This window comes from Accipiter gentilis, chromosome 30 (assembly GCF_929443795.1).
Source record: "Accipiter gentilis chromosome 30, bAccGen1.1, whole genome shotgun sequence".
NCBI lineage: Eukaryota > Metazoa > Chordata > Aves > Accipitriformes > Accipitridae > Astur > Astur gentilis.
The window spans coordinates 15,946,214-15,972,082 of record NC_064909.1 but is presented as its reverse complement, the minus strand read 5'-3'; the positions used below and the strand labels follow the sequence as shown (position 1 = coordinate 15,972,082).

The 25,869-nt window shown below is 40.4% G+C and overlaps 1 protein-coding gene across 1 annotated transcript in view; it reads right to left on the bottom strand.

The window, feature by feature from the left end:
- Window positions 1–19,983, bottom strand: part of XDH (xanthine dehydrogenase) — a 53,300-nt gene extending 33,317 nt beyond the window's left edge. The window contains exons 1-13 of the mRNA XM_049834013.1: window positions 19,776–19,983; window positions 13,061–13,118; window positions 10,523–10,619; window positions 9,191–9,299; window positions 8,192–8,318; window positions 7,314–7,375; window positions 5,942–6,010; window positions 5,070–5,138; window positions 4,533–4,619; window positions 3,084–3,225; window positions 2,189–2,281; window positions 1,249–1,400; window positions 216–309 (exon numbers count right to left, since the gene is read on the bottom strand). Coding sequence (XP_049689970.1) covers window positions 216–309; window positions 1,249–1,400; window positions 2,189–2,281; window positions 3,084–3,225; window positions 4,533–4,619; window positions 5,070–5,138; window positions 5,942–6,010; window positions 7,314–7,375; window positions 8,192–8,318; window positions 9,191–9,299; window positions 10,523–10,619; window positions 13,061–13,118; window positions 19,776–19,829 — 1,213 coding nt within the window. The 5' untranslated portion in view covers window positions 19,830–19,983. The remainder of the gene's footprint in view (window positions 1–215; window positions 310–1,248; window positions 1,401–2,188; window positions 2,282–3,083; window positions 3,226–4,532; window positions 4,620–5,069; window positions 5,139–5,941; window positions 6,011–7,313; window positions 7,376–8,191; window positions 8,319–9,190; window positions 9,300–10,522; window positions 10,620–13,060; window positions 13,119–19,775) is intronic.
- Window positions 19,984–25,869: the final 5,886 nt, after the last annotated feature.

Here is a 25,869-nt window from a genome sequence, read left to right as displayed (position 1 = left end):
GCACAGAAGTTCAAAATTCTTTAGGAAGCCAACCTTAGACCTAGCCTTAGGACTTCAGCCTCAAAAAGGGCAAAACCCCTAAAGACTCACACTAAGCCTGTTTTACATAATGCTAACTTCCACTTTCAAGTTCTGACCTGGCCTAACAATCCATGGCAGAGGACTGTTGACTATCCCACTGCCCTCAGTGCCACAGAGAAATGTAAGTAACTTACCATTTGACACCAGAGTCAGTTTGCTTCCACTTGCCATTAACACAGGGTTTAAGTCAGAAATTGGGCTTGCTGTCATTATGTTCCCACCAAGAGCCTAGAGTGATAATATATGCATCAAATACTAAAAAAACTGAAGATACAGCCATAGCATCTTGTAATCCTGCATTTGTCCATACACCACGCACTAGAGGTTAGCTCTGCTTGAGTTTGCTTTGATAAATTCTTTTTTGCTCACTCAGCAATTGTAGGCCTTTAATGAAGAGGGAAGACATAAAAGCCATGAAATCCATTGCTATCCCAGTCAATACTAATGTTTGCCTGAAACAATTTTAGGAACAGTCTTTGGTAATGCATCAAAACTACCTTATGTTCAAGCCATGTACGCCCAACAATGCCAAAATTCAATCACTGTAGCTGCAATTAAGGGAAGATCCCTGAAAGTATAGAGCATCTTTGCAGTAACATCCAGGAACCCAAGTTTTTGGCTGCAATACAAATGTATGGCACGATATCTTGTGGAACAAAATTTTCTGTTTGGTAGGTTGATTCATCTACTCGCTTGATATTTTTTTCTCTTAGTATATGGAGTTTGAACACACTGAACCCAAATTCTCTTTCCCTTTAAAACTAGAGGAAAATTAGCCAGATCTGATGCATTAACACTATGACTACCATGGTTGTGCTGGCAAAAATCTACACACCTGCTTCTTTGAAGCACTCTAAATACATTTTTGCTAAATTAGTCAAATCTCACTACAGTTTCCCCTACTTATATTGATAACAGCATGGAAGACCTGGACAACTGCCATATTTCCCTTGCTTGCTAAATCTGTGATATCAGTGTAGCACAGATACCAGCTGAGACCCATGTCGCTATCAGTTCCTGGGACTGGTTTATGTGTACCTGCTTCTTTCCCTAGGTTTGCAAATGTTCTTGTGTGAGAAGCACAAGGCACACCAACAATGGATAAGGGAGGCCAACTCCTCAGACTGAGCTTTCAATTCCAGTCCCTGATGCTCCTGAGTCACTTACAGCAACGTTCCTAATCTGTGGCCCTGCAAACCACCGCAGCTGTTCAAGGACAGCCTGGAAGACCTCTGTTTTGTAAGGAGGAAGCTCCGCCACCGCTTTTCTCAGCACCTCCTCTACTGAGCTGAGGGTACAGGCAGCGCCGAAGGTGACCCCTGTAAACAAACAAATGAAAAGAACTGTTGCTCTCCCAGACATCAAGGTACAGGAGGACGGTTATAACTGTGTCTACAAAGCTTAGATGCTACTGAGTTTAATTAGACAGCAGGTTTTAGAGAAGACATTCAGTCACAGTAGACTATTTTGGATGCACTGCATGTAAACATTAGATCCTCAGAACAAAATTCACCTTTAAATCACAGCTCATAGTGGTATTGCCTCTCATATGACAGCAACCCACTGCCCTTTTCCCTCAGTGTATTATGAATGATATTGCCCTCTTATAGGTATTCGTTTGTCCTTTGAGAAGTGAACTCCAACTCCTCTACAGTTTCCACACCTTAAACATGCTACCAGGCATTGGGCCACATGCAGTACATTGTCCTCATTAGATCTATTTGTAAGGTTGATCTGTTTCTACCACAAAGATAAATGCAATACTTCACTTAGTCACTTGGACTGTCAAATCCAACATCTTTCCCCAGTTACTAATTTTAAAATCTTTCAAAATAAAAAGACTGCCCATTGAAACCCATTATTAACCCAGTTAACAGACGTAAAACACCATGCATCAAACAGATAAAATGTCCAATATATCTTCTAGTGAAAGCCCTCTTTGATTCTCAAATGATTTTTATATATCACTCAGTTAATTCCCTGCATGGGAGTGGCATTAATGCATACATAAAGCAGTTTTTAATCTGGGGATTTTCCTTGATATCTTCTTTATTATTTCATGGAGTCCTCACTCACTTCACAAGCATTCTGCCTCTTTTTTGCTCACCTGTTTCAGTGTGCTGAACAGCGTTCATTTCAGAGATCCATGCTGGTGCTATTATCACTGGATACAACATGTTCTTTAACCTCATCTCAATACCTTAAGAAAAAGTAAGACTCCTTCAGTTACACACAGGTGACAGAGAGCCTAAGTTAGCCATTTCCCAATGAAATGGCAGTAGTCCTAATAAACAGTCACTTCATTGACCATCTCTTACACAGATTACATAAAGGTCACTTAGTCTAAAAGCTGTTTTCCACTAATACCAGAATTCATGTAGGGAAGTTTTAGAGACTCTTTTCTAGGCTTACAATAACCTTAAATACACTGGTTAGTACTTGTGTAACCTGTCTATTGTTGTACATAATCCTTCAGGAAAGAACAATGTATACAATGAACCATACAAAGTTTGGGGATTATCTCCTGAACCAGTCGCTCAGGATAACAGAATTACTAAATATGTCTGAACTCTCTTCCTCAGCACTAACATTTGCAGAAGAATATATTTGGGGGGGGGAAACAGTAAGATTTCAACTCTTGAGGGTTTACTCACTGAAAAATCTTTCAAAATGCAGGTTTCACAACTGAATTTGTTTGATTATAAGGACACTTTATGCTGTGCCACTCTCCTCTTCTCAAAATTCCACAAAACTAGCACAAAAGCTCGGAGGTCTAAATAAGCTTTTTTTTTTGTTTTGCCTGACACAGCAAACAACAGGGAAAACATTCACTGTGAGATTGCTCTACCTGAGAAGAAAATTCGTTCCTACATACAACCTGAAGATTAAACAGCTATTTAACAGCAACAGCATGAAGGAGGTTTACATTTGCACTGTTCTCATAGAATACTCTGTGGGAGGTTTTCTGACTGCTCATAATGAGCATCAGCTCTTCCTCTTACCCACTTCTGTGTTCCCCACAACGAGCTTGGCACTGGGATACTGGGATTTGAGAGCCACCAATTCCTTGAGAGTTGTAGGCTGGATCCACATCACACGCTCACCTTTGAAACACAGCTGTTTCTGCTGTTTGTTATTCTGAGTCTGCAAAAGTGAATTCAGATAGAGCTCAGATCCTACATCAAGCCAAGAATCCCTGCTCACATGCTGCCCATGCCTATGCCAGGCTCCATCTCAGTCAAGTTACTGACAAGTGGCTGTGATATCCACACAGTTGGCAGTAAGCCATCCCCCATGCTTCTGCTAGCAGTGACTAAAGTCTTTTTCATGCTGCCAAAAGTTTTGCCTTCCTGGTATTGCCAGGTGCATCCTGCTGCCACATCTCCCTAGCAAGACCTCTGCCAGCAAGCTCCATCTGACCAAAGTTCTGGCAGATGCTTGTGGCTCCAGCTGTCTTAGAAGTAATGGGTTTTCCATTCTCATCTCACTGCAAAAATGTCAGTCGTTAGCACTGCTGAATTTCAGTTACCAGCTGTAAGGCCAGATTCTGGTTCCCTTTTTAATTCCTTCATCCAGTGACTGAAGAAAACAGACTAACATGGTTGCCTTTCAGCAACATCAGATCAACCCTTAGGCAGGAGAACATCTTAGAGAAGAAACAGAAGGGACCTAGCTCAAGCCAAATATCTATTATGCTATGGTCTACAATAACCTACTCATGCTGTAGCTCATGACACATTTAGCCTGGGTGCAGCAGCAGAACTTATGACTGAATTTCAGTTGTTTGTTAAATGTGAAAGAAGCTGTAAACATGCCATGTGCTGGACTAGATTCCTGGCTGGGACACATTTGCTTAGGGGAAAACTACACCGAAAAAGACAGGAATGAAACGCAGAGATAAACTAATCTTACCTAACTTTTGATGTCAATGTGAGCAGCCAGCTTCTACTCTTGCTACACTGAGTAGAGAGAAGTTGGTGTTTTCAGGAAGCCATCTAGTTGAAACATATATTTAGCTAGATCACATAGCTCCTATTTGTCTTCCTACACTAAAAAGGGAGCACAGGCCTATTAGCTCAGATATAGCTGTATTTAATGTAGAAGTTCACATCTGACCTAGTAAATTGAAATCTGGATGTCAGCAACTGTTCCACCCCTGGGTAGGCAGTGACCGGAAAGGAAGGCAACCCAAGAGCAGGCATGTATGGTGAGAAACAGAGAGGAAAGCCAGCTGGGGCAGGCACTTGGCCTGCATATCTTTTAACACAGCCTGGCTTAAAAGTCTTCCCTTTTATAAAACAGGGAAGCATTCATGCCCATGCATCTTCTTTCATCAGCAGCCATCTTTTGCATTGCCGTTTCCTCAGGGCAGAGACACTGTGGACACCCAAACCCTGGGCAGAACAATGAAACCAATGAACCACATACTATTTCTTTTTGAATGAACTTACCATTAACTCTGGTGGGAAGATTGGCTCCTGTGTAGGGTCCAATGGCTGGAACTCAGAAGAATTGAACAGGCTGGAGGACATCATTGTCTATGACAGAGAAAATGCAAATGGCTGGGCAGCAGAGGAGAAAGCTATCCACATACAATCTTAACTCATTCCTCTTTCCAGTCAAATCACTATTACTATTTCATGGAGCAAAGAATGGCAAACACAGCAAAAAGATGTCACCTGATCCATTGTTTTAGATTCTTCAGTCATATTTTTCTGATCACAATGCATGGCTGGTCAGAAACGTGAACCCTGAACACACTAACAGGTTTTTGCCAATCAAAAGTGACATCACTTTCACACTGGCATGTTAAATTACATCAAAGGTACCTTTTCTGAGGTAGAGACCAGCATAAAATATAAGTTAGTCTAAACTGGTTTGCATAAATACAGCTAAATTAAAAGCATTGGGCTTTGGCACAGAACAAGCCAGAGCTAAGACTTCAAAACATCAGAAACAGAAAAAACTAATAGTTCGAGGCACCTTACCACATTGTCTTCTCTTCCATTCATGCAGCAATCTGGACCATTGGTTTTTCCTCCACAGCAGCCCCCATTCTGAAAAAGAAACAAGCATGCTTCAGCTATTCTACAGAAAGTCAGAACATTCCAACTTTTACAGGATATATTCCTCCCCTTTTATGAATCCCTGGATCACAGAAATTTGCAGTAACGTTTTTGATTAATAAACTACATTGACGAAAGAACTCCTAGCAGTCTTAATTGCTGGAACATGCAACACTGAATGCTTCCTAACAAAGAATACACTGGAATTTCCTGGCAAAGAATTTCATTATATTCTTTCTTTCCTAAATTCATTTTATACTCACACTACCTTATGCTCTAATTCCTTGTTTTCATCCTTCCATTGTTTGTACCTCAACTGGTACATAAAATGTGATTAACTTTTTTCCTCCAGATGTTCCAAAAGGTTCCAATTGTACAATTTATTGGAATGGTGATTAAATTACTTAATTCATTATTGGACTGCAAAGTTTGGGAAAGATTATCCTGGGGAATTAACTGGGGGTTAGATCTGTTTTCAAAGATGGATTGCTTCAGTGTACCAGAAGCTGGTAACACATTGCTGACAGTTGTCACCTTGTTATTTCACAAAACCGTTGCACCTCACAGATTCAGAAGGAACATATCTAGATAGCTATTGTAAAACCTGTGTCATGATGGCTAGTCATGCTAACCAGGACATATGCAAGCACAGTGTTTTCCAAGAGGCAGATATTCAAACCAGTTCAGAGGGCTCTGAATATCTGCTCCACAGTAGAGCCAGAGAGGTTACTAATACATCAAAACTCTAATACCATATTGCAAATTGAGGTTTTGTTTTTTAAAATTCAGCTTACCATGCTATTTTCCCTCTCACTACGACAGCATCCAGTGCCATTGGCTACTCTGCCACAGCAGTTCAAGTCCTGTGGGAACAAAAACTAGTCTGAGAAAAATGTGCAGATACCAAGGAAATTAAGTAGGCTTGATTCCCTTTTGAGAGAAATTAATCCCACAATTATTATACCCAAATCAGAAATGGGAGGTGGAAGGTGCCAAACAAGTAGGTGTTTCCCTTGCCAATTGGAAGGTAGTATCCTGCAGTGTGATGGCTAGGTCATGTCCAGTCTACTGATAAACCTCTTGTTCTGGTTTAGAACTACTCTGACCATTCAGCCACTATCTCTGGTCCGGGAGCAGCTGTGAGGAGATACCCAGAGAAGAGTAAAAGGGACAAGCACGTAGAAAACCTAGTACTCTACCAGCATCCAATTGCATTCAGCTCAGAGGACTACCTTAGCCCAGTGTGCTTTCTGTCTCTTCAGTAACTCTCAGTACCTTTCCATCCAAGTACCTGCTCAGTCTCCCCTGAAGCCTGTGTAAGTTTTGGTGCCCACAACACCCTTTGGTGAGTTCTGCAGGTCAGCTACTTTGTACATGGCAGACCACCTGCCTTTGTTTTCCACCTGACTCCTACTAGTTTCATTTCTTGACATCTTGCTCTTGTATTGGAAGATGCAGCAAGCAGCCAATGCCTGTCCACATTCTACCTGCCAGTCACAATTTTGTAGGTCTCTATCAGAGGTCAACACAAACCACCACATGGGCTATGTAGATCCCCTTCCCCTCCCCGACATCTTTTTTCCAGGCTGAAGCATCCCAGCCTACCCAGTGCTTCCTTGTATGGAAGCCAGATTACCATATATGTGATCCTTATTCCGCTTCTCTAAATCTTTTCCTATTATGCTATACCCTGTTAGAGATGAGAGGACCAGAACTGCACAGAGTATTCAAGTGTGGGATAAGCCATGATGCAGAAGTGGCATGGCAATGTTTTCTGTTTTGCTCTCTATGCCTTGAAGTGTTGTTTTGACTGTCAGTGAGCACTGAGCTGATGCTTCTGTGGAACTGTCTACCACACCTCCAAGATCATCTTCCGGCATGGTAGCAGGTAGATGATCTTATAGAATCATAGAATCATTTAGGTTGGAAAAGACCTTCAAGGTCATCCAGTCCAACCATCATCCATGCCCACTAAACCATGTTATGGAGTACCTCGTCTACACGCTTTTTGAACACCTAAAGCACATACAAAGGGGTCAAGAGTTGGAGCTGGGTTGTTGTAGCATGAATATTTCCTTCCTCCCCATTTCATCTCATGGTGTATTTTAGTAACAGAAAGACAGACAGCCTTCCAGATTTTTTTAAACATTATCTGAATCCACTTACTTTAGCAAATGTCCTGTATCCTTCCAGAATGGGTCTGTACCCTGTACACCGACACAAGTTCCCTGCATTGCCAGAGCAAAAGAATAAAGATTTACTGTCATTTGGCTGAGAACTTCTGTTCTTTTCGAACATGTTATTGTTTCTCACAAAAGCTTGTCAAATCTAGATAAAGCTAATGAAAAAAATGGGAGGAGGAAAATTTCATTAGTATTCTTGCAACAAACCTACTATCCCTTTTTGTTGAATTTTCAAATTGAAACTAATTTAGAAAAAATTCAATCTTCTTTATTCAGTATTCATTTACCTCAACTGTGTAAGTCTAATCAGCATACTAACTATCCAGTCTTCTGAGTTACAAACAGGTTGCTTTCTCCTGCATCCGGTTTCCTCTCAGATCACTGCCAGAAGCAGGGTAATAGCAATAACCTCAGCAATAACAGCAGCCTCTCAGATGATTTAGACAGTTGGATTCCGCCCCACTCCATCGTTGTGTATTGCTGTCTTGGTCCTTGAGGTTGGCTGGCCCAGATGCTCCCTGCCACCTCTGCAAGGTTCTTGTGACAGCAGTGAAGAAACAAGGAGATGTGGATGCTTTTATAAGCCTCCCAGGGACAGGCCACCTTTTGTTCTCTGTTAAGTTTAGTGGGGTCCTAATCCAAGACTGAAGCCACTTGCCCCTGCTTCAGGACAATGAGACCATTTTTGTTCACTTCATAGCACCTAGCCAGTCTCCTAGTGGAAAAGTTAGTTCTTAACCTCATAACAATAGGCTATCTGTAACGAAATACATTAAACAGAGGTGCACCTCCATCCCATTTGGTGAAGCAGATGTAATGAAAGCAGAACAGATTGCATCTCTGCAGGGATATGAGTATTACCTTGGAAAGCATCTTCTATGTCCTCCATTTGGGGCTCGGGTTTGTTCCGAAGCAATGTATACATGGACATGACAATGCCTGGAGTGCAAAAGCCACATTGGGACCCATGACTCTTTGCTATTCTCTCCTGAGAAAAAGTAACAACAACCATCAGTTCATAATATCAAGGTGAGTTCATTGTTGTGCTTGTTTCTGTAACATCTGTCAAAAAAACCTGTTCAAAGCTTAGCTATTAGGATCTTCAGAGGACATAGGGAAAAGAAGCAAACAAAGGTCAAACTAGCTGCCATCCATTCATGCGTGTCTAACTTATTTTTCACTTTGTTGTTTACTGTCTCAGATAGATATTGGCACAAGTCCTACCCACTGTACAAACTGAGATGAATCATAGTTTCCCTTAAAGGAGCAGTATCTCTGACGAAGGTGAGACAAGTCTGTTTCCATAAAAAGTGAGTTATAACACCTTGCTAGAAGAGCAAGGTTTCACATTGCTGTCACTCCTCCCCACCAAGATTATTTTGGGGCTCCAGAAACATTGCTGACCCAAACCTTACTGCACCACTGCAGGGAAGGTTCCTAACTATGCAGGATGAGAAACCAAGGTCATTCATGGAAGGCCATAAAGAGCCAAAACCTAACTCAGATTTCCTAGCTCCAAGTCATTATATAGGCTTTCACCACAACATCAGTCTTCCTAGTTCCTGGGATTTGGTCCAGAATGTGGACCAGATACAGCCACACAGCCCTAGAACAAAAGTAGTAGCAATTCAGCCAGTATAGCACCAGTTAACTTGTTAGGGCATAACAGAGCTGCAGCACTGACCCAGCAATTTTATTTCATCACTTCGCCACTCCTGCAAGTAAAGACTACTCATATGGAAAGTCAAACTCACAGCTTTAACATTACGATGGAGATTCCAACACCCTGGAATAGAATCAATTAACATAAGAAGAAAACATGGATAGAGGGTTTTTAAGTTACCAATATTAGTAGCTTACCTGGGCTGGGTGCAGCCTGGATTTTGTGTTTCCTATGCCTTCAACAGTAGTTACAGCTACATGATGCAGGGCACAGAGAGGGAAGAGGCAAGCATTGGCAGTATGGTGGCTAAAATAGTAAATTAAGGTCATTTCACTTGACAGTGCTGCTCAACAAAGGAAAAAGGGAACAGAAGGACTGAAGAGTACTCAGAAACTGTAGTAGTAGACACAATAGGAGAACTTAAATAGATGTGATTACAGGTATTAGCTACAAGCCAAATCCTACAACATCTACTCGGCCAAAGTTCTCATCAACTTCACTTGAAGTTTAAACTGAGTATGCAGCATAGGATTTGACCAAGAAATAACAACTTTAAACAACCTCGTTCCATGTTAAGCTATAGAACCCATGTAAGTAATTTATAGGGCAGAGTACAAATACCAACATGTTATACAGCTGGCCTAGCCCACTTGCAAGTTACCTAAGAGCATGGAGTTCTTGGCCTTTTACCTAGGAAACCATTTCTAGATGGTACACATGAGGAAGAAGTCCAGGCTGAAGGTAATATAGAATAACATTGCCAAAATTCTTATAGGAACTAGCTACTTTATTTCATTTCTATCAAGGCAGAATAATGACCCTAAAGATATCCTATTCAAGGCCACATTACTAAGCAGAACTACTAAGTTAGATGAACCCAAGTTAAAGTATCTCCAAGCATTATTCCAAATACATGCAAGATTTCAGTGCTTTCCATTCCTCACAGTAAAAATAAACTGGGGCCTGTCCCTCTGCCTCATCCTTTCTCTCCGTTCCCCTTTTTGTTTGATTCCATTGCTTCAGTCTTCAATTAATTAAAGAGAGAGCAGGAGGAAAGTTTATGTCTCAGAAAATAAGAGTCATTCTGAAGGTTACAATAGAAGTAGAGAAAAAGTGAGTATCTGCCGGCATACAGAAACCAGATTATTGTAGTAATACAATAGCAATAAAGATTTTATCACAGTAATCATCATTTGTGTCATCACAGCACAAAGTTATATTACATCACAAGAAAGGAACATAAAGGTTTTCTGAATTGGGAAGAGGCAGATAGCCTGTGTGCTAGAGTCAGTTAAGATATTTCAGGGCACAATGAATTAGTTCCCTATCAGCACTGTGCAATGCTGTAGGAAAAGATATCTTCTTGTCTTAGCCTTCTGAGTTAATGTTCTGAAAGTGAAAAATTATGTTTTGGCAGAAACATACATTATATAACTTTTTTTTTAAGTAGTGCCACATCTGGAATGTCAAGAACCTGGATCTGTCCCCATTTCATTTCTCTGTTGAAGAGTTCAGATTGCAAAGGATACAGGATTTTCTTCCGAAAGGGATCATACTTGGATATCATAACAGTGCAAGCACCACATCCACCTTCTCCACAGCCTAGTTTGGTTCCACATAGGCCCACTGAGAGAACAGGAGTCAAGGAAAACATGAAGAGTGTTGGCAGAAACCTGCTCAAACAGTTGTCAATCAAGGCTTAGCAACAAGTTCTTGCTGGAAACCAAGTACTCATTTTTTCTGCTTAATAACTTAATTTAACATAAGCAAAGTTTCAAATGCTGGCATGTGAGCTTTGAGATCAACACACAGAGCCCTAATAAGGAGGCAGTTCACATTCCAACAGACTCTTAGAATAAACAAAAAATTTCTGAACTTCAATAGTTCCCACTTTCCATTAGACTCAGAAAAGGATATTACATTAGGGAGACAAAGCACTCGGTAATTGCTGAGCTGGAGCTGTTCAGGCATGCAGCCATATCCCTGAGATGCATGGTGACATCTCCTTCAGCACCTCTCACCAGTGGTGGTTGACTACATCCTACACCTAGTGATTCGTACCACCTAGAAGGCACCCAGGCAGGGCAGTCATGCAGTGCTACAAGTCACACAGTTTAGCACTGACATGGGAGCTGCACTTGAACTGCTCACAAACTACCTGCATCTCAAGATTTATGGTCTGGCCACTCTAGCTTCTCTTTCGGCCCCATTTATGATGACTTCTCCATTGCTAGGCACAAAACCAGCCAAGCACACTCCCCAGTAACCTAATTCCCATAAAACCACAGGAGGGAGACACTGAGAGCCAGAACTAGCAGAGGTGCACAGAACCACTGCACAGACACTTGGGAACTCACAAAGTGCGTGGACTGGCCTAAGTAGGTTACTCCACAGGCTGCAGATCTCATGTCTGTACTTTACAATCAGGCATTACCTCAAATGTTCTGCAAAGGGACTTCAGGAGAGAATTCCTCCAGCCACTTCTGCTTTTGGTTCCTTCATTCATTAGAAAGTATGTAGACATTGTTACTCATTGTGAAGAGGTTGGCCAATGCTGAGAGGCTTTTGGTGGGAAAAGAACAGCTGCTTTCACTGGCAATGAACACATGCCTGTGCTGAGATACTAACCCTGTGGAAAAGGCCTATTAGGCCTGTGTAAAAGCAACAGGCGTCATGATATAGGGAATTCAAATCATCTTTGCCTTCCCTGCAAAGATTCTGGAACTGTTTTCATAGAACCATAGAAATCATGGAATCATTTACATGGGAAAAGACCTTTAAGATCATTGAGTCCAACCATAAACCTAACGCTGCCAAGTGCACCACTAAACCATGTCCCTAACCACTGTGTCTACTTTTCATACAATCATGTGCCTGCTTCAGCAGAAATACAATTTTTCTATGCCATCCAACGTTTCTCTTGATGGCAGTGTTAATCTGGCTTGATAAAACATGTTTCTCAAAGTATTTGTCTGACCCTAACCAGACATCTACAAAATAAGTTCACCAGAATGTTCTGTCAGAAGATCAGGTTTTAAAGAGCTCTGATTATGTCTTTACAAAGCTATTTGCATTAGATATTAACAAGCTTAGACACAAAAGGTCTAGCATGAGTAAGTGCAGACAGGCAGAAGAGCCATGCCACTTATTCTTCCTCTTGAACGTTTTCTACCCAAGTTACAGTCAGACAAAATAAGGCTGTTGATAGTTCTGCTGGAAACCCCAAAGTGGAGTGTGATTTATATCCCCGCACTTCTTTCAGATCCCAGTCAAATAGAACATGGCAACATGGTGAAATAAGTGTGCATGATTCTTTTTAAGGAATACACCAACACAGATGTGAACAGTTTGGCATATGTACACACCCAGCTGGTCAGACAAAAACTCAGAAAACATGGAATGACACAACCTACTGAACCAGACCTAGTATAGCCAGCCTGGCCATCACAGTAATAACTACCCAGCTCCCGAAGCTAATCTGACTCATGTGTTGACTAGTTTCTAACAGGAGTGAAACGTGACTGCTTTCATCTGCTCATGTAAACATGCCCACAGTATGTGGTGGGAACCCCTGCCTCTGAGTTTGCATGCCTGGGTCATCTGATAAACAGGCCACAGTATAATCAAGTTATTGGATATTAACTATCCAGTAATATCCAAATTATTGGATAATAAGGCAAGCAGCTCCAGTGGCTGTAACGTTTTGGCCAGAAAATTCTTTACAATTTGTGTGCAACAAACCTACATTTCCTTCAATTTTATTGTCATCTCAATTTTGCTTTCTTTCCATCATATTCAATTTCCTAGCAATTCTGAGAGTTTTCCCTTTAAAGTATTAATAAATTATTTAAAGTTTATTTAAAGTATATCATTTAAAATTTGCTATTGTTTAAGTTCGGAATACCAGCTGTAATCTTTGGCAAGAAATACCACACCATGCAAAGCACTCCCTCTTATACGCTGTGCACAAGCTCTGCCTAGCACTCAAGTGACAGGCAGAACAGTAAACAATTATGAAATGCTGTAGACATTTAAAGCCTTCTGCAGTTTCTTCTGACACTGGATACATTTTCTTCGTAGATAGGTTAGCAGAGTTGTTTCTGGGTCCACATCTTTTTCCACCACCTGCAAGAAGGGAAAGGTACTGTTACACAGAATGCTTTACAACACAGATATGTTAGTTGGAAAGAGAAAGTTTGGTCTTTCTGCAACTTCTTTTCCAAAGCAGGGAGCAGCACCACTGATTAACTTCCCTTACTAGGTTCAGCAATGTTGGTCGCGTATCCAGACACAACATTTCCTTGAATTTATTGTGACAGAGAAAAGCATATGCGTTATATACCTCAGAGCTTTTCAGCCACGGCACACAGGCAAATCTTAAAAAACGCTTCATCAAAAATTGCAAACAGAATTAGCAGTGAGCAGAGAGAGAAAGAACAGTGGTTTGCACTTGAGTTTTGAATTCCTGACATCTCCCCAAATTGCATCTCATCTTTATTGACCATGCATAACTAACCTCTGTCCCCTCTCTTTCTTACTATTAGAAGATACAAAGAAAATGAGCAGATAAACAGAATGACAGAAACAGCATCAGTAATAAACATTGCAGAGAAAAAGAACAACAGTGGAAACCCTAACATGACCAATACAGGTGCTGCAGGACAGACAGCCAGTACCAATTGTCCTGAAGTTTCTCTTTCTTCCCTGCTAACATTAACTCAATCAATATTACATTAGTAGCCATCCTAAACGTAGGAATGTGAAATTCCAGCCAAGGAGAAATTTTCTCTGCACATTTTGAGTCAGCTCCTTTCTATTAGTGAACAACACTATTAGTGGTTATCTATTAGACATAAAATTAGATTTGACTTCAACCTCTGCCTGATGGTCAGAAACCAAAGTTCTGCCCTTGCCTCCAAATGGCAGCAGAGCTTGTCTTCCCCTTTTTCTGTTATTAATAGAGTGTCAAGAAACTTTTCCAAATGCACTGCGTGCCAGAACATAATCATGTGTTCTTGGCTCTTACATTGTGCAAGTTCTAAGTACGATAGTTACAGTTTATTTAAATTAATCACTCCCAGTTTGAAGGGCAAATTGAAACAGAGGTCATTTGTGTAAGCCTTTTTTCTTACTGATAAGAAACCCTCACAACCTCTGTACTGCTTCAATTTTATGCCTTTGACATGTGACAAGGTTATTATCAAAACACAAGGTTCACACCTCCTATTTGAGTCCATGTTTTTAGAACCATCTGATAAAGTTGCTGCTACAAAACACAACTGGTCATTTTTTATGCATCTCGTTCCTGCATTGGGGACAATCTACAAGGAAACAGAGTTCATTCTTCTAGTTTGGGGATGTCTTATTGTAAATCATGCAGCACTCATATTCTATTCATAAGCTATTCATCAGAGCAGAGTGCTCCTGTTCCCTCACCTTCTGGATGCATAGAAACAAGTAAGAGCATACACTGGCACACTCATGACCAGTTGGTTCAGAGTAAGCACATATATCTCTCTGTGGTAGTTTTGTAAATAGACATGAGCAGATAATTCCAAAAATGCCTATGACCACAAGTGTCCTGTGGACAAAAGGCCTTTCACAGCCATTTCACATGCAAAGACCCTTTCCCAGCAACTCGTACCCTCACTGTCAAGCTGAGTTTCTTCCTCAGGGCTGTGCCAATGGCCATTGCAAACCCTTCCGAAGCAGCTTCCAAGATAGCCAGGCACAGACAAAAAGCTTCAGAATAGTTTTCCAGATGGTTAAATACTATTGAGATTTTTCTATGCTTAGATCAAAGAAAATGTCTCAGGAAGTTTTCTTGAAAGAATCCAAGAAGCACTACATTATGGACTGAAACCAAGCAATTAAAAGTTTGGCCCAATGGCTGCTTTTCAGGAGGTTAAGGAATAAAACACAGGCCTCAACCTTCATTCAGCAAAGCATTTAGCCACTCAGCTCTACACACTTTTAGTGAAGTACTTAAGTATGTAGTAAGTCCCAAAGTCAAACCTTTGCTCAACTTTATCATAAGTGGCTCTCGCTGTGCAGTAGAACCTGTCCTGAACAATCCGCACTCTTATCCTGTTCAAACCAATAGCCCAGGACTCCTACTCCGTCACTTCAAAACTACTCCACTGTAACTATGTAACTGCTGGCAGACAGAGACTTGGGATCAGGCGGAGATAAGGGGTAAGAGTTTGGAGGACATTCTGGATTAAACCAAATCTCACATGTCAGAGAGCAAGGAGCTGTTTCTTTGCACTCAGATTCCTGGTGGGGGGATGCTTGTTTATGAGTCTCTCTTGCTGGCCACAGAGTAAAAACTTTTTACTATTCCTGCCTTTTGTTCATTGCCATTGATGATGGTTTTGTCCTCCAACATGTCATTCCTCCGGTGGTTTGTTACAGTCACCTGCTGTGATTTGTTCTTAAAATATTTTAAAACCCTGTGGGTGGGGATAACATCTTCTCTTGTCTGATGCCCAGAACAATATGATTCATAGCTCAACATCTTACCCATCAAAACAATTCTTGCTCACCTCCCCCAGTGTTCTTGTACAGAAGGAAACCAAACTATATCTGTTGCCTTCAGTGGGAGTAGGATCAGCCTACCTAGATACTGTAATTAAAGAAATATTTCCTTTTTGCTCAGTTACTGTTTTTCACTTTTGGGGTTTTTTTTTAACCCAAATGTCATATTGCCAGATACATCAGATTGATGGATACATTTTGACAGATTCAAAACCGTGGATTTTTCTGCATGTGGTAGCTTAAATATTAATCAAATGCAGAAAGAAACTTTGCTGGAAATGTTAGGATGGCACTGACAATCAAATGACTCTCAACAAATTTGCTTTGTACTGCCATGTTTGTACTACACTTCTATTTGTCTACTGATTCTAGGAATCTTAAACACTCAGATCATCTCAGCAGGGAACCCAACCTGGCCCTACAGTTCTTCAAGCTTTAAGTCCTCCACAGAACAAATTCCTAAGCAGTACTCCGTGCTCTTAGAGCCCATGGGCTGGTCCAGAGAGGTGTTGAGCTCACTTCCCCATGATTTCACATACAAAACTTCGATCTCAATGAATATTTTTTTGCTGTCTTTACCTGCCTTTCACTAACTCAGATAACTTTGCCTTTAAAACATAAAGCATCATATTTAAAATAGTATTCCCAGAAAGTTAAAGAAAGGATTTTTCCATTTAAAAGAACAGTAGTTGAGCAAGATAAATAGAGGAACAAAAAGGAAAAGAAAACAGAAACTTTCCTGGTTTACCAAACAACATGCTAAGCTTCCCATCAGCTAGCATCTTTAAATGAGGAACAGATGCTTTTCTGAATGACAACTCCCATTCAGTCACTAGTCCCTAGTCACTCAATTAGTTGCAAGAAGAGAAGGTGAAAGGTTTTAACCAGAGTGCTATGCAGCAAGTCAGACTAGTCAACAGCAAAGGTCCCCTAGGACCTTAAAGTCTGTGAATGTGTATTCCTAAAGTCAGTGAGAGATTTCAAATTCATTTACTAGGAAAAAGGATTAGAACACAGATGAACAAACTGAATATAACCACACAATGTAAATCTGCTATTGGTCATGAGAACATTTTGCTCTGCTTTAAAGCAGCACACTGAAAACTTGTAATTCACTGTTTATGTAGGACCCAGAGGGTCCCAAAGCTCAAAAAAATACTGTATTTTGGTTGGTCCCATTTGCAATCAAACATCCACAGGCTTTGGAAGAGGTCTAATGTGGCTTCCAGCATAGACCCCCTATTAACATTCAGGATAGAAATAGAAATATCGACTCCACGTGTTTGAACTAAAATTACGTGCTACATATGCATGAGACAGACTTGTCAGCTGAGGACAACAAAATTGCCACTATTAGCTTTAAATTGTGTGTTGTTTTTCATTCTAGTCTAGGCAGACTATCAAGCTAACTTTGTGCTAGTTGTGTGCCAAACTTTATGCCCAGTGAAGTAAACAGGGGCTTAAAATAAACAATCCTGAATGTGAAGTATGCTCAGCTGTTCTGAGGAGACTTTTTCTTAACAACATTGCAGGCTGGGCTAATGCAAGAGAGAAGTATTTTCTGCCATGAACGTCCCCATCTTATCAACCACCTCTTATCACACGGTTTTGTACTATGACAAAATATCAGCAGCCCATTAGCAATGTCAAGCTGTCACGAATTCACACAGCAGTAACTTTTCCCACTGGCCATGCTATCACATTCTTTGCAGCTAATTGACTGAAATATTTAGTCAGGTCTCCAGATGGATGGAGCCATATCCTAACGTGCTACCTGCTGTTTCAGCAGCATTGCCCAGGCACTTCCCACCACCCCTTCCATCATGTAACTGCTCATGTGCAGAAATGTCCCAACAAACTCCACATTTGTTGCCACAGATTGGATTGCCCCATGAGTCCAATTATCTCTCTTAAAACTGCATTTGGTGGGGGTGTAACTCAAGCCACTTTGGCAGCACACCCAAAAAGGGAATAGAAAAAAAATATCACTGGAGGGTCTGGGTAGAGCACAATCCAGGAAGCCCTCTCCTCTCTGATGAAGTGGAACCTGCTCCTTTGCTAGCACTGCCATTTCCATGAGCCAGCAGGGAAGGATGCCGAGACAGCCTTGACACATGGAATGAGCTGGTACCATTGGTAGTATTAATCATTCCTTGGTGTGGGGTTTTTTTTTAGCCAACAACTGCCAAGATCACACTGTGATAAACACCTTTACACATGCACAAGCACAAGGTCAGTTGTGAGATGTGGCTTTTGTAAATAGGAACTGCAGTTCCATAAAAACTGCTGAAATGCACCAAAGGCAATGCCATTCACAGCATGTTTGTTAGCTCTAGGACATAACAAGAACAGACAGCAGATACAAAAGGAACTGGTTGTCTTCTGCTGCTAACCTTCAGGGTCTAGGCTGCGCTTTCTCCCCTTCCCCTCCTCATCCTACATGCATAAAAGAGTCCCACAGAGCCAGTTCTGTGCAGCTTAGTCTCTTCTCTTTTGCTTTAATACACATTTTCATATGTTAGCCAAGAGTCTCCTCCAGGAGAAAGGGCTTTTCTACCAATTTACACAAAGCACCAACCAATGCTGAAGCACCAGTTGTAAATGTATATAGGAATTTGTTTATAAACTCTTCATACCTACCCATGAGTGGCATATTGGTTTTGAACCTTAGCTGGTCTGGCACCAGAACTACAATTCTCTTTCATTAGAGCATACCAGAAAAAGAAAACAAGATAGTACACTAGGCCTGTATCAGGGTCTTGATTGCCCAACATGTTTGGGGCAACCTCCTACTGCAAGACTCAAAAAGCTCCCAGTTCACCCTCTAAAACTTGGGGTTCACTAAGGGATCTGAAGTCACTAAAACCTTCACAGGTTGACATAGGAACCATAACTGATCTGTGTGAGCAAAGCTTCAGTTGTCATCCTTCTTTAAAAAACCTCAGAGCCAGGGGTGGGTTCTACATCGGTATTAGATTCAAGAAAGCTCTTTTACTAACTTATAATCCATCCTAGATAAACTTCATTCTTCACCTAACTATTGATACTTAGATAAAACAAAACTTTGATATCAAATGCTCTAGTACCTTGGAAAGTTCAAATTCCAATCCAGTTTGGGATCCAAACTCGTAACTAAAGCACCCTAATTGTAGCAACAATCTTATCCACATTTACACTTGATTAAATTGGCACGAAAGATCAACAAAAGCAAAATTGATAGTAATCCTGTGCCAGTCTGTAGGGCAGGGCACAGAGCTTTTTAACTAAAAATATTGTGCGATCCCTCAAGGGATTAAAAAAATAATTCTCTAGCCCAAACTTAGGGCTGCATGTGATTTACCTCTAAGCAGCACACAGGGAAGGTCCACAAACTCTTGGCTCCACAGTACACAGTGGATATGCAAACCTCTCCCTTCCCAAGTTTCCCAGCTGGAAGCTGCTTTGGCACAAGTTTCCCTGCCCAAGTATCTAAGCAAGGGGAAAGTGGTGGGGCAAGATTAGTGTTGAGCTGAGCTCAGAAACAGAACTAACTTGGTACTCGTAGTTCAAAAAAGAGGCAGCCTTGACTTGTTAAAAGCTTTTGTTGCAATGCTAGCCAGGGGAAGTCCAAACTGAGAAAGAGGGCTCTGGGACAAACTGTTCATAGGTGTCCAGCATGTGCAAGGACCACCCCAGCCTCCTGTGAGACACAGTCACTTCTTAGGTAATTGTCAGCAATTGATCTAGGAAACAGTATCAGCAAATAGGCTTTGATTTTAAAGAGTTTTCTAGCTTCTTAAATGGAAATGGAATTAACATTTTACTTAAATCCCTTTTAAAAATCAAATGTCAGAATTACTTACTGAACATATGAATTATATATGGATGCTTACATTTGAGTTATATTTTCCAGATCTGTTGTAATTACTGAAACTATTTCTAGTAGAAATGCCTGTATAAAATCAGTGCACCATTACTTAAGAGTAGTTACCTCAGAATTGCAGTAAATTATTGCCAACAAATCTAAAATGTAAAAGGAATATTATATAGTTGTGTTACTCTTTGAATAATTCACAAGATAAAGTCAAAGAAGAGAAAAAGCCACTTAGCAAAGCAATAAATAGTCCTCACAATTTAATATTTAAAAGTCATGGCAATTGTGCTGGTATTAGAAAACTTCAGAGAAGAAAAAAGATGACTAAAAAAAATAAGTAATCAAGCCACAATCCAGGAGCAAGCTGGACAGAAAGCTGGAATCTTCCTTACCTTTTTACCATTCACAAAGAAAACAAGTTCATCCCCTGTCTTGTTTGGAGCCATCCTGCACACCTTCTAAAATTCACTGAAATAGGGCCACAGATAACCCTTCTGAGAGCAGCCCTACACCCCACAGCGAAGTGAGCACCAGTGATACAAGTAATACGAGTCTGCCTCAAAAATGTTTGACTTTATTTCTACATCAGTGCCCTGTGAAACCCCATATTATATAAGAGCCAACGAAGAGGCGTGCCAGCTGCGTTTGGTTGGTGCTTCTGCAGCAGTAATGACAGAAAAGGAGCTGGAACGAGCAGAGTGACCCGCCCCCTTTTATATAGCAATAGATCACAATTCAGCTGCATTCCCTTTAGAGTATACTGCCAGGCTTGGGGCACTCGGAGTGTGCCACTGCAACGGCTGCCAGGAATTCACAGTATTTTGCAATACAATGCAAACTCGGGGGGGTGGGGTGGGGGGGTTCTCCCAGCTATTCCTCACTGAATATTGACAAGAAAAATCTGTTTCCCTTGCTCTGTGCATAGCCATCCACCTGGCATTCACCACACAGAGGTCTCTAACGAGAGCACCTGCTTATTTAAAAACTCCTCGATACATGCACATCAGCTAGCAGACTGACTGCAAGATTATTTCACTATTTTTCCTTACAGTTTTAAAGCTATAGTACCCTCCACATGCAAGGACATAATTTAAACAGATATGTATTTGTTCAGATAAAAGCAGTTCTAGAGAACTGACGCTCTGATCCAGCACCTCAAAAGAGGTGCTGGGCTAAGACCATAATGTTTTCACTAGGCTCTTAAAGCATTTAAGCTTACCTTTTTTGGCCTAATCCTCACATCCCAGATCTTAGCCACATGTTGCCAGTGAAACACAGAGGAAAGCAAATCCTTTGAAGAATTTTTTGTCTTCCATTTCCTTGCTGGTGGTTTTTTCTGGTTTCTCCATTACACAACTGTACATTTTGCATTAAGTCGTCATGTTTTTTCTTCCAAAGTTGTCACAGAATTGTCCCTAGATATGATGTGTTTGTTTCATGAATAAGATATCAAAACCTCTAGTTCCAGTTTAAAATTGCTCCACAAAACAACATGATTCCAAAGTCTCATGGAAGTTTCCTACCAGTGGATGTAATCCTGTCTGCTCCATTCTGATTTTTTGTGACTTTGCTTTCCTTCTTCAGCATACTAGGCTTATTCGTTTCACTTAGGTTTTTTGGTTTTCTTAAAATTGCTAGGAAAGCACTACATCAAAGTCTACCTACCAGGAATCTCTCTGAACAATTCACAAAACAACAAACCTAATTAAATTACCATTTTCAGAAACAGTCTTTCCTTCAGTATTTTGGAAATATGTCAGAGTGAATACAATACATACATTATTTTTACCATCTTTTATCTTCTGACTCATGTATTATATTGCCCAGTCTATCCCCTAAAAAAGTTATAACAAGTGTCAAACATTGTCTCAGCACTGCTTTACAGGCATTCAGTTTGCTGAAAGTATAGTTCACAGCAAACTTGTGCTTAACACCAGCTGCCTTAATCTATGTTTGCAGTGAAGTTGTGCGTAGCTGAACCAGTGCTGACATCTATTGTCTGGCACCTCCCACTTTGTAATACAAGAGTGTTAGAAAAATGACACATTTCTCCAAGAAATCTTCAGCTCTGTTGCTTTATATCTCTGTGCAAATTTACACAAGCAGTACCCTCATGTAGCAAGCCTCAATCTCAAAATTAGTGTACACAAGCTCAGTACTCATAAATGGTTTTGTAATATTTTAAATAACAATTATTACTCATAACCACAGGTAACATGTTACAGCAATCTTAAAGCAACTAGCCATTACAGCATTAACACCAAAATCAAACATGCTTAGTTTCCTAATCTGTGTTTTCCATAATGCATGATGTTCTTAGGTTTAAAGAACACTTGTAATCATGTCACCTCTTTTTTAAAGAATCCCATGTGCAAATTTTTGCATAGCCTTCATGATAACCTTATAGCTAAACTATCCCTTTCTACTAAACCAGTAAACAGCATCTTATGATATTCCATCATAATGTTTATTTTTGACCCATCAACCTACTGTATACATAATATAAAGATAAGTACATCCATGATAGTGATCTCTATATGTAGGTTACACAGTAACATACAACTTCAGACCTCATCTCAACAGTGTCACTACCAAATTTATTTATTCTCTCACCACCCTGATGGGATTGTCTATTACTATATCCATTTCACAGGCAGACAACCAGGACACTTAGAACAGGAATTTTCCAAATCCTCTAAACTCCGGAGCATGAGAGCTTGTGCTATTGAAGTCTCTTAACCATTGTTGGAAACCACACCCCAAACAGAACAGAGGATTACCAGAAATGACAGAGAAGATAGTGAAAAAAAAAAAAACAAACCACCCAACCCTCAGTAAATTTCTGTAACATAAGAACATCTCCATTAGCATAGAACTCCCTTGAGCAAGCTAAAATTAAAAACTTTTGTCAATCAAACACAAATTGGTTGAGACAAAGTATTCTGACTTACCGGTCAGTTAAAGTCTAGCAGGTTTCCCATTTTAGAAATCATCCCTTTGCCTCATCATAACTCAGAAATTGCTATGTTTTAGAAGTTCAAAATTCTCTGCAGTCTCACTTACGAAAGAGCTCAGAAAGCCGTTAATATTAGTCAAGAACAAAAAAAAAAATTAAAAAAAAAATAAAAAAAATAGAAAAAGCAGCTGGCTTTTCTCATTCTGACTGGTTAATCCTGCAGATCTGGCTGTTACAATCATAATGGTAATCTGTCTTGCAGATGATCATATGCCTAGGTCAATAAATACGGTGACATTTACAGAAACACCATTCCTGCCTAAGGAGTTTGCCACCAGTTAGGTAAATGCATGAAAGTACAACAACAAACCAATGCCAGAGGTAATACAGGAAGAGGTTTAAAACAAACAAAGGTGAGAACGCTTATTGCTTTGTTCTCATGTTCCACATGTGGGACATGGGAGGGAAGAAAGTACAGGCAGCTCTGAAGAGGAATCCATGGAGGGATTTATGAGGAGCAGTTTAGTAAAGCAGATACTAAATAAAACAAAGTCCCAAGTCAGTGCTTTAACGCAGTATTCCATCTATCAAGCTTCCAGTATTTTCACATTAACTTTGTGTGCCTGCTGCCCCTCTCTAATAGCTGGGCCACTACTATAAATTCATGAAGTATCCACCGTTGCTAAAACCTGTGGACAGCTTCTTTCAGCTAAAGTGGAAACAACTTGTTTGCCTTAGATCTGGAGAACCCTCTTCAGTTGGCACAGATATCCTTGCTGGGAGCATGTACTGGCACTCTTTTCAGGGATCTCAAGAGGTCTCCAACTGCTGAAAGCAGGGTCAGCTGTGAAGGCATACCAGGTTAGTTAGGGCTTTACACACCATATCTTACTTCTTAAAGATTCCTTTTCAGAACATTAACTATTGGTGGTTGTGTTGCTTTGTTGTAAGTGTTGTCAGTATAAGTTAAAAAATAATCACACAGTAGTGATTACAGACTGTGAATGTGAAGGCAGAGGGTGTTGCCTGAGGATGTCTGTTCTTCTCCTTGGCATCACCTATTGACCACTGGTGAAGTACATGCTCCTGAAATAAGTGGACTTTTTATCTGACTGGACAGGGACATTCATACTTTATTGGCAAAATCTCCCAAAAGATCTCAAAGAAATGGAATCTTTTCGGGATCCTAATACAGGCAGTAAACTTATTACTTTGCAATAACAACAAAAAAAAAAATCCATAAAATTGCCATATGAGTATGAAAGTAAGGTATTGCTTATTTTTTCAGAGGCATTTCTCAGAGTTGAAAAAAAAATCATAGGTTTCATGCACTTTCTTATGAGATGTCTAAATTCCTTTCTGGCTACAGATAAAGGTTTGAAAAAGATCATGGTCACCAATCAAATATAAATTGGATCTCCTCATTGAGGCTTGCAAGTGGATGCTAGCTCATTATTCATGAATCACTAATCATTCAGTGTGCAGCTTATAATTGTATAAATATTGTCTAATTGTATGGATTCATTTCATGAATTATGATCTCCTCACCTGCATTTGAAGATGGGTGGAGTTTAATTATAGCTCTTTTTCTAGTCCTACCACCTCTGACAAGAAGAAATGAACTAAGTTAGTTAATTCCACCTTCTGTTGAGAAGTACTGCTTGTCACTAGTCTTCAGAGCAATTAGCAACACAAGACTTTTTGTTTCAGTTCATTTGCAGTTTTTCCTTTCATTTCCTAGTTCCAGTGGACCAAAGGATGTTTCAGATATCTGACCTCAAAAGCAACTTCTTTTCAAGCAGGCTTTTTAATATGTGTTCCTCAGCATTGTCTTCAGCAGCTGCTAATTTGACACCTATCAGGTGTCTTTTACTTGCTTCCAGGATATCATGAGGGAAACTTCAGACACCTGTCCTGACAATCTAACTCAATAAAATCAGCAAGGTATTTTAAACTTTTTTTCATGGCCTTTCTTTCTGTTCATCTGCTGACATTCTAGCAGTATCTTTTGTATTTAGTCATTATAACTGTCCCAGGGTGCACCAGAAGGAAGCAAAGTCCCCTTGCAGAGACTGGCTGCTGTCTTTGTCACAGGTGGAAGTATTGTCTCCAGTGGGTGTTTCAAGGAGGAAAGGGGAGAGGGGGCAGCTGCAACCATCATGTAGAGCTCTTCCTTCTTCTGAGCAGCTGCTAGAGCAGCTGGCATGAAATAATACTCTGATATTCCAAGATCCCTGAGCAGGCAAGTAGGAGCTTCTGGGCCAGTCTAAATAAGTAAAAGCTAGTTCCCACACCTAGCTTGCACAGCACATGGCTAGTTTTCCACTGCTCCTCTTCACAGAAGGTAGTCCCTGCACAGAGCTCTGCCTCACTTGTTTTCTTCTGCCCCTGTGAAGGTATGGATGAATTTTGCTCAGGAGATCATTAAATCTCATTTTCTCTTGTCTATACACTAGATGCAGTGAAGCATATGGCTCTTTGTCAAAACACTGATACCAGCCATATGATGTGAATTTCTACTTAATATACTGTCCTAAACCTGTCTGGGCATCTGCACAAGTCCTCTGGCTCCCCTGTGTATCTCACTGCTAATCACTTTCTCATTTTAGAATGCAGTATTTTGGTGGACAGTTTGTTCAAAAGACAAGAAATCCTCCACAGCTGCTTCTGCTAACAAAAAAGTCTTCCTGAATCAACCTAACATTTGACTGTTCTGTCTAGGAAGGATTTGTAGACCAAAAGCTTGTGAGCATTCTCCAACTATTTAAGTTTGTCTAAGAAAAAGACTGCCTCTCTTCACAGACCCTACCAAAACAGAGAGCTGTACATCTTAGTTCCTTGTACTGTGCTTTCCTTCTAGTCCTAACTTATTGGTAGAAGTTGTCAAAAGTAGACTTAAAAGTAAAAAAAAAAAAAAAAGTAGAGAAAAAAAGTAGACTTGACAAGTATGGGAAGTCAGTCCCCCAGAGAATTTCAGAAGAGCTTTGTTGTTGGTATAACGCAGAACAGCAGATGCCATCATCATCACCGAAACAGGCTAGTTGTCTTAAATTACAGCCATCATGGTCAGCTTGTATCCCCCAGACTGTCTTGATTTCTCTTCAAAACAAACTTATTCAAAGTAATTTGCTACTAAGTAATAGTAACAGACAAATATCGGGCAGGAAAGAAGCCCCACTAGAAAATCATGGACAGTGCTAGCTCAAGAGCAATTGCTATAAACTCAGCATGAATCATTTAAGGTGAAAATCAGAAAAGCCATAAACATTATAGCAGTAATGTTGAAGAACACCCTTCCAAAAGAGGCAGTGCATGAAAGAAAGATTGAGTGCTTTCAAAATTAACCTTGAACAGCCTACAAACTGGGTAATATGCTATGCATATATTACAGAAGTTGAAACGTAAATTACTTCAGGTCCTGTGTTTCCCCTACAATCCTACCTCATGTCCAAAAGACAGATTTTAAGTCATGTTCCTGATAACCTATGGTCTCAACCTGAAAAAAAAAAAGGCTTCATACTCCCAAAGTT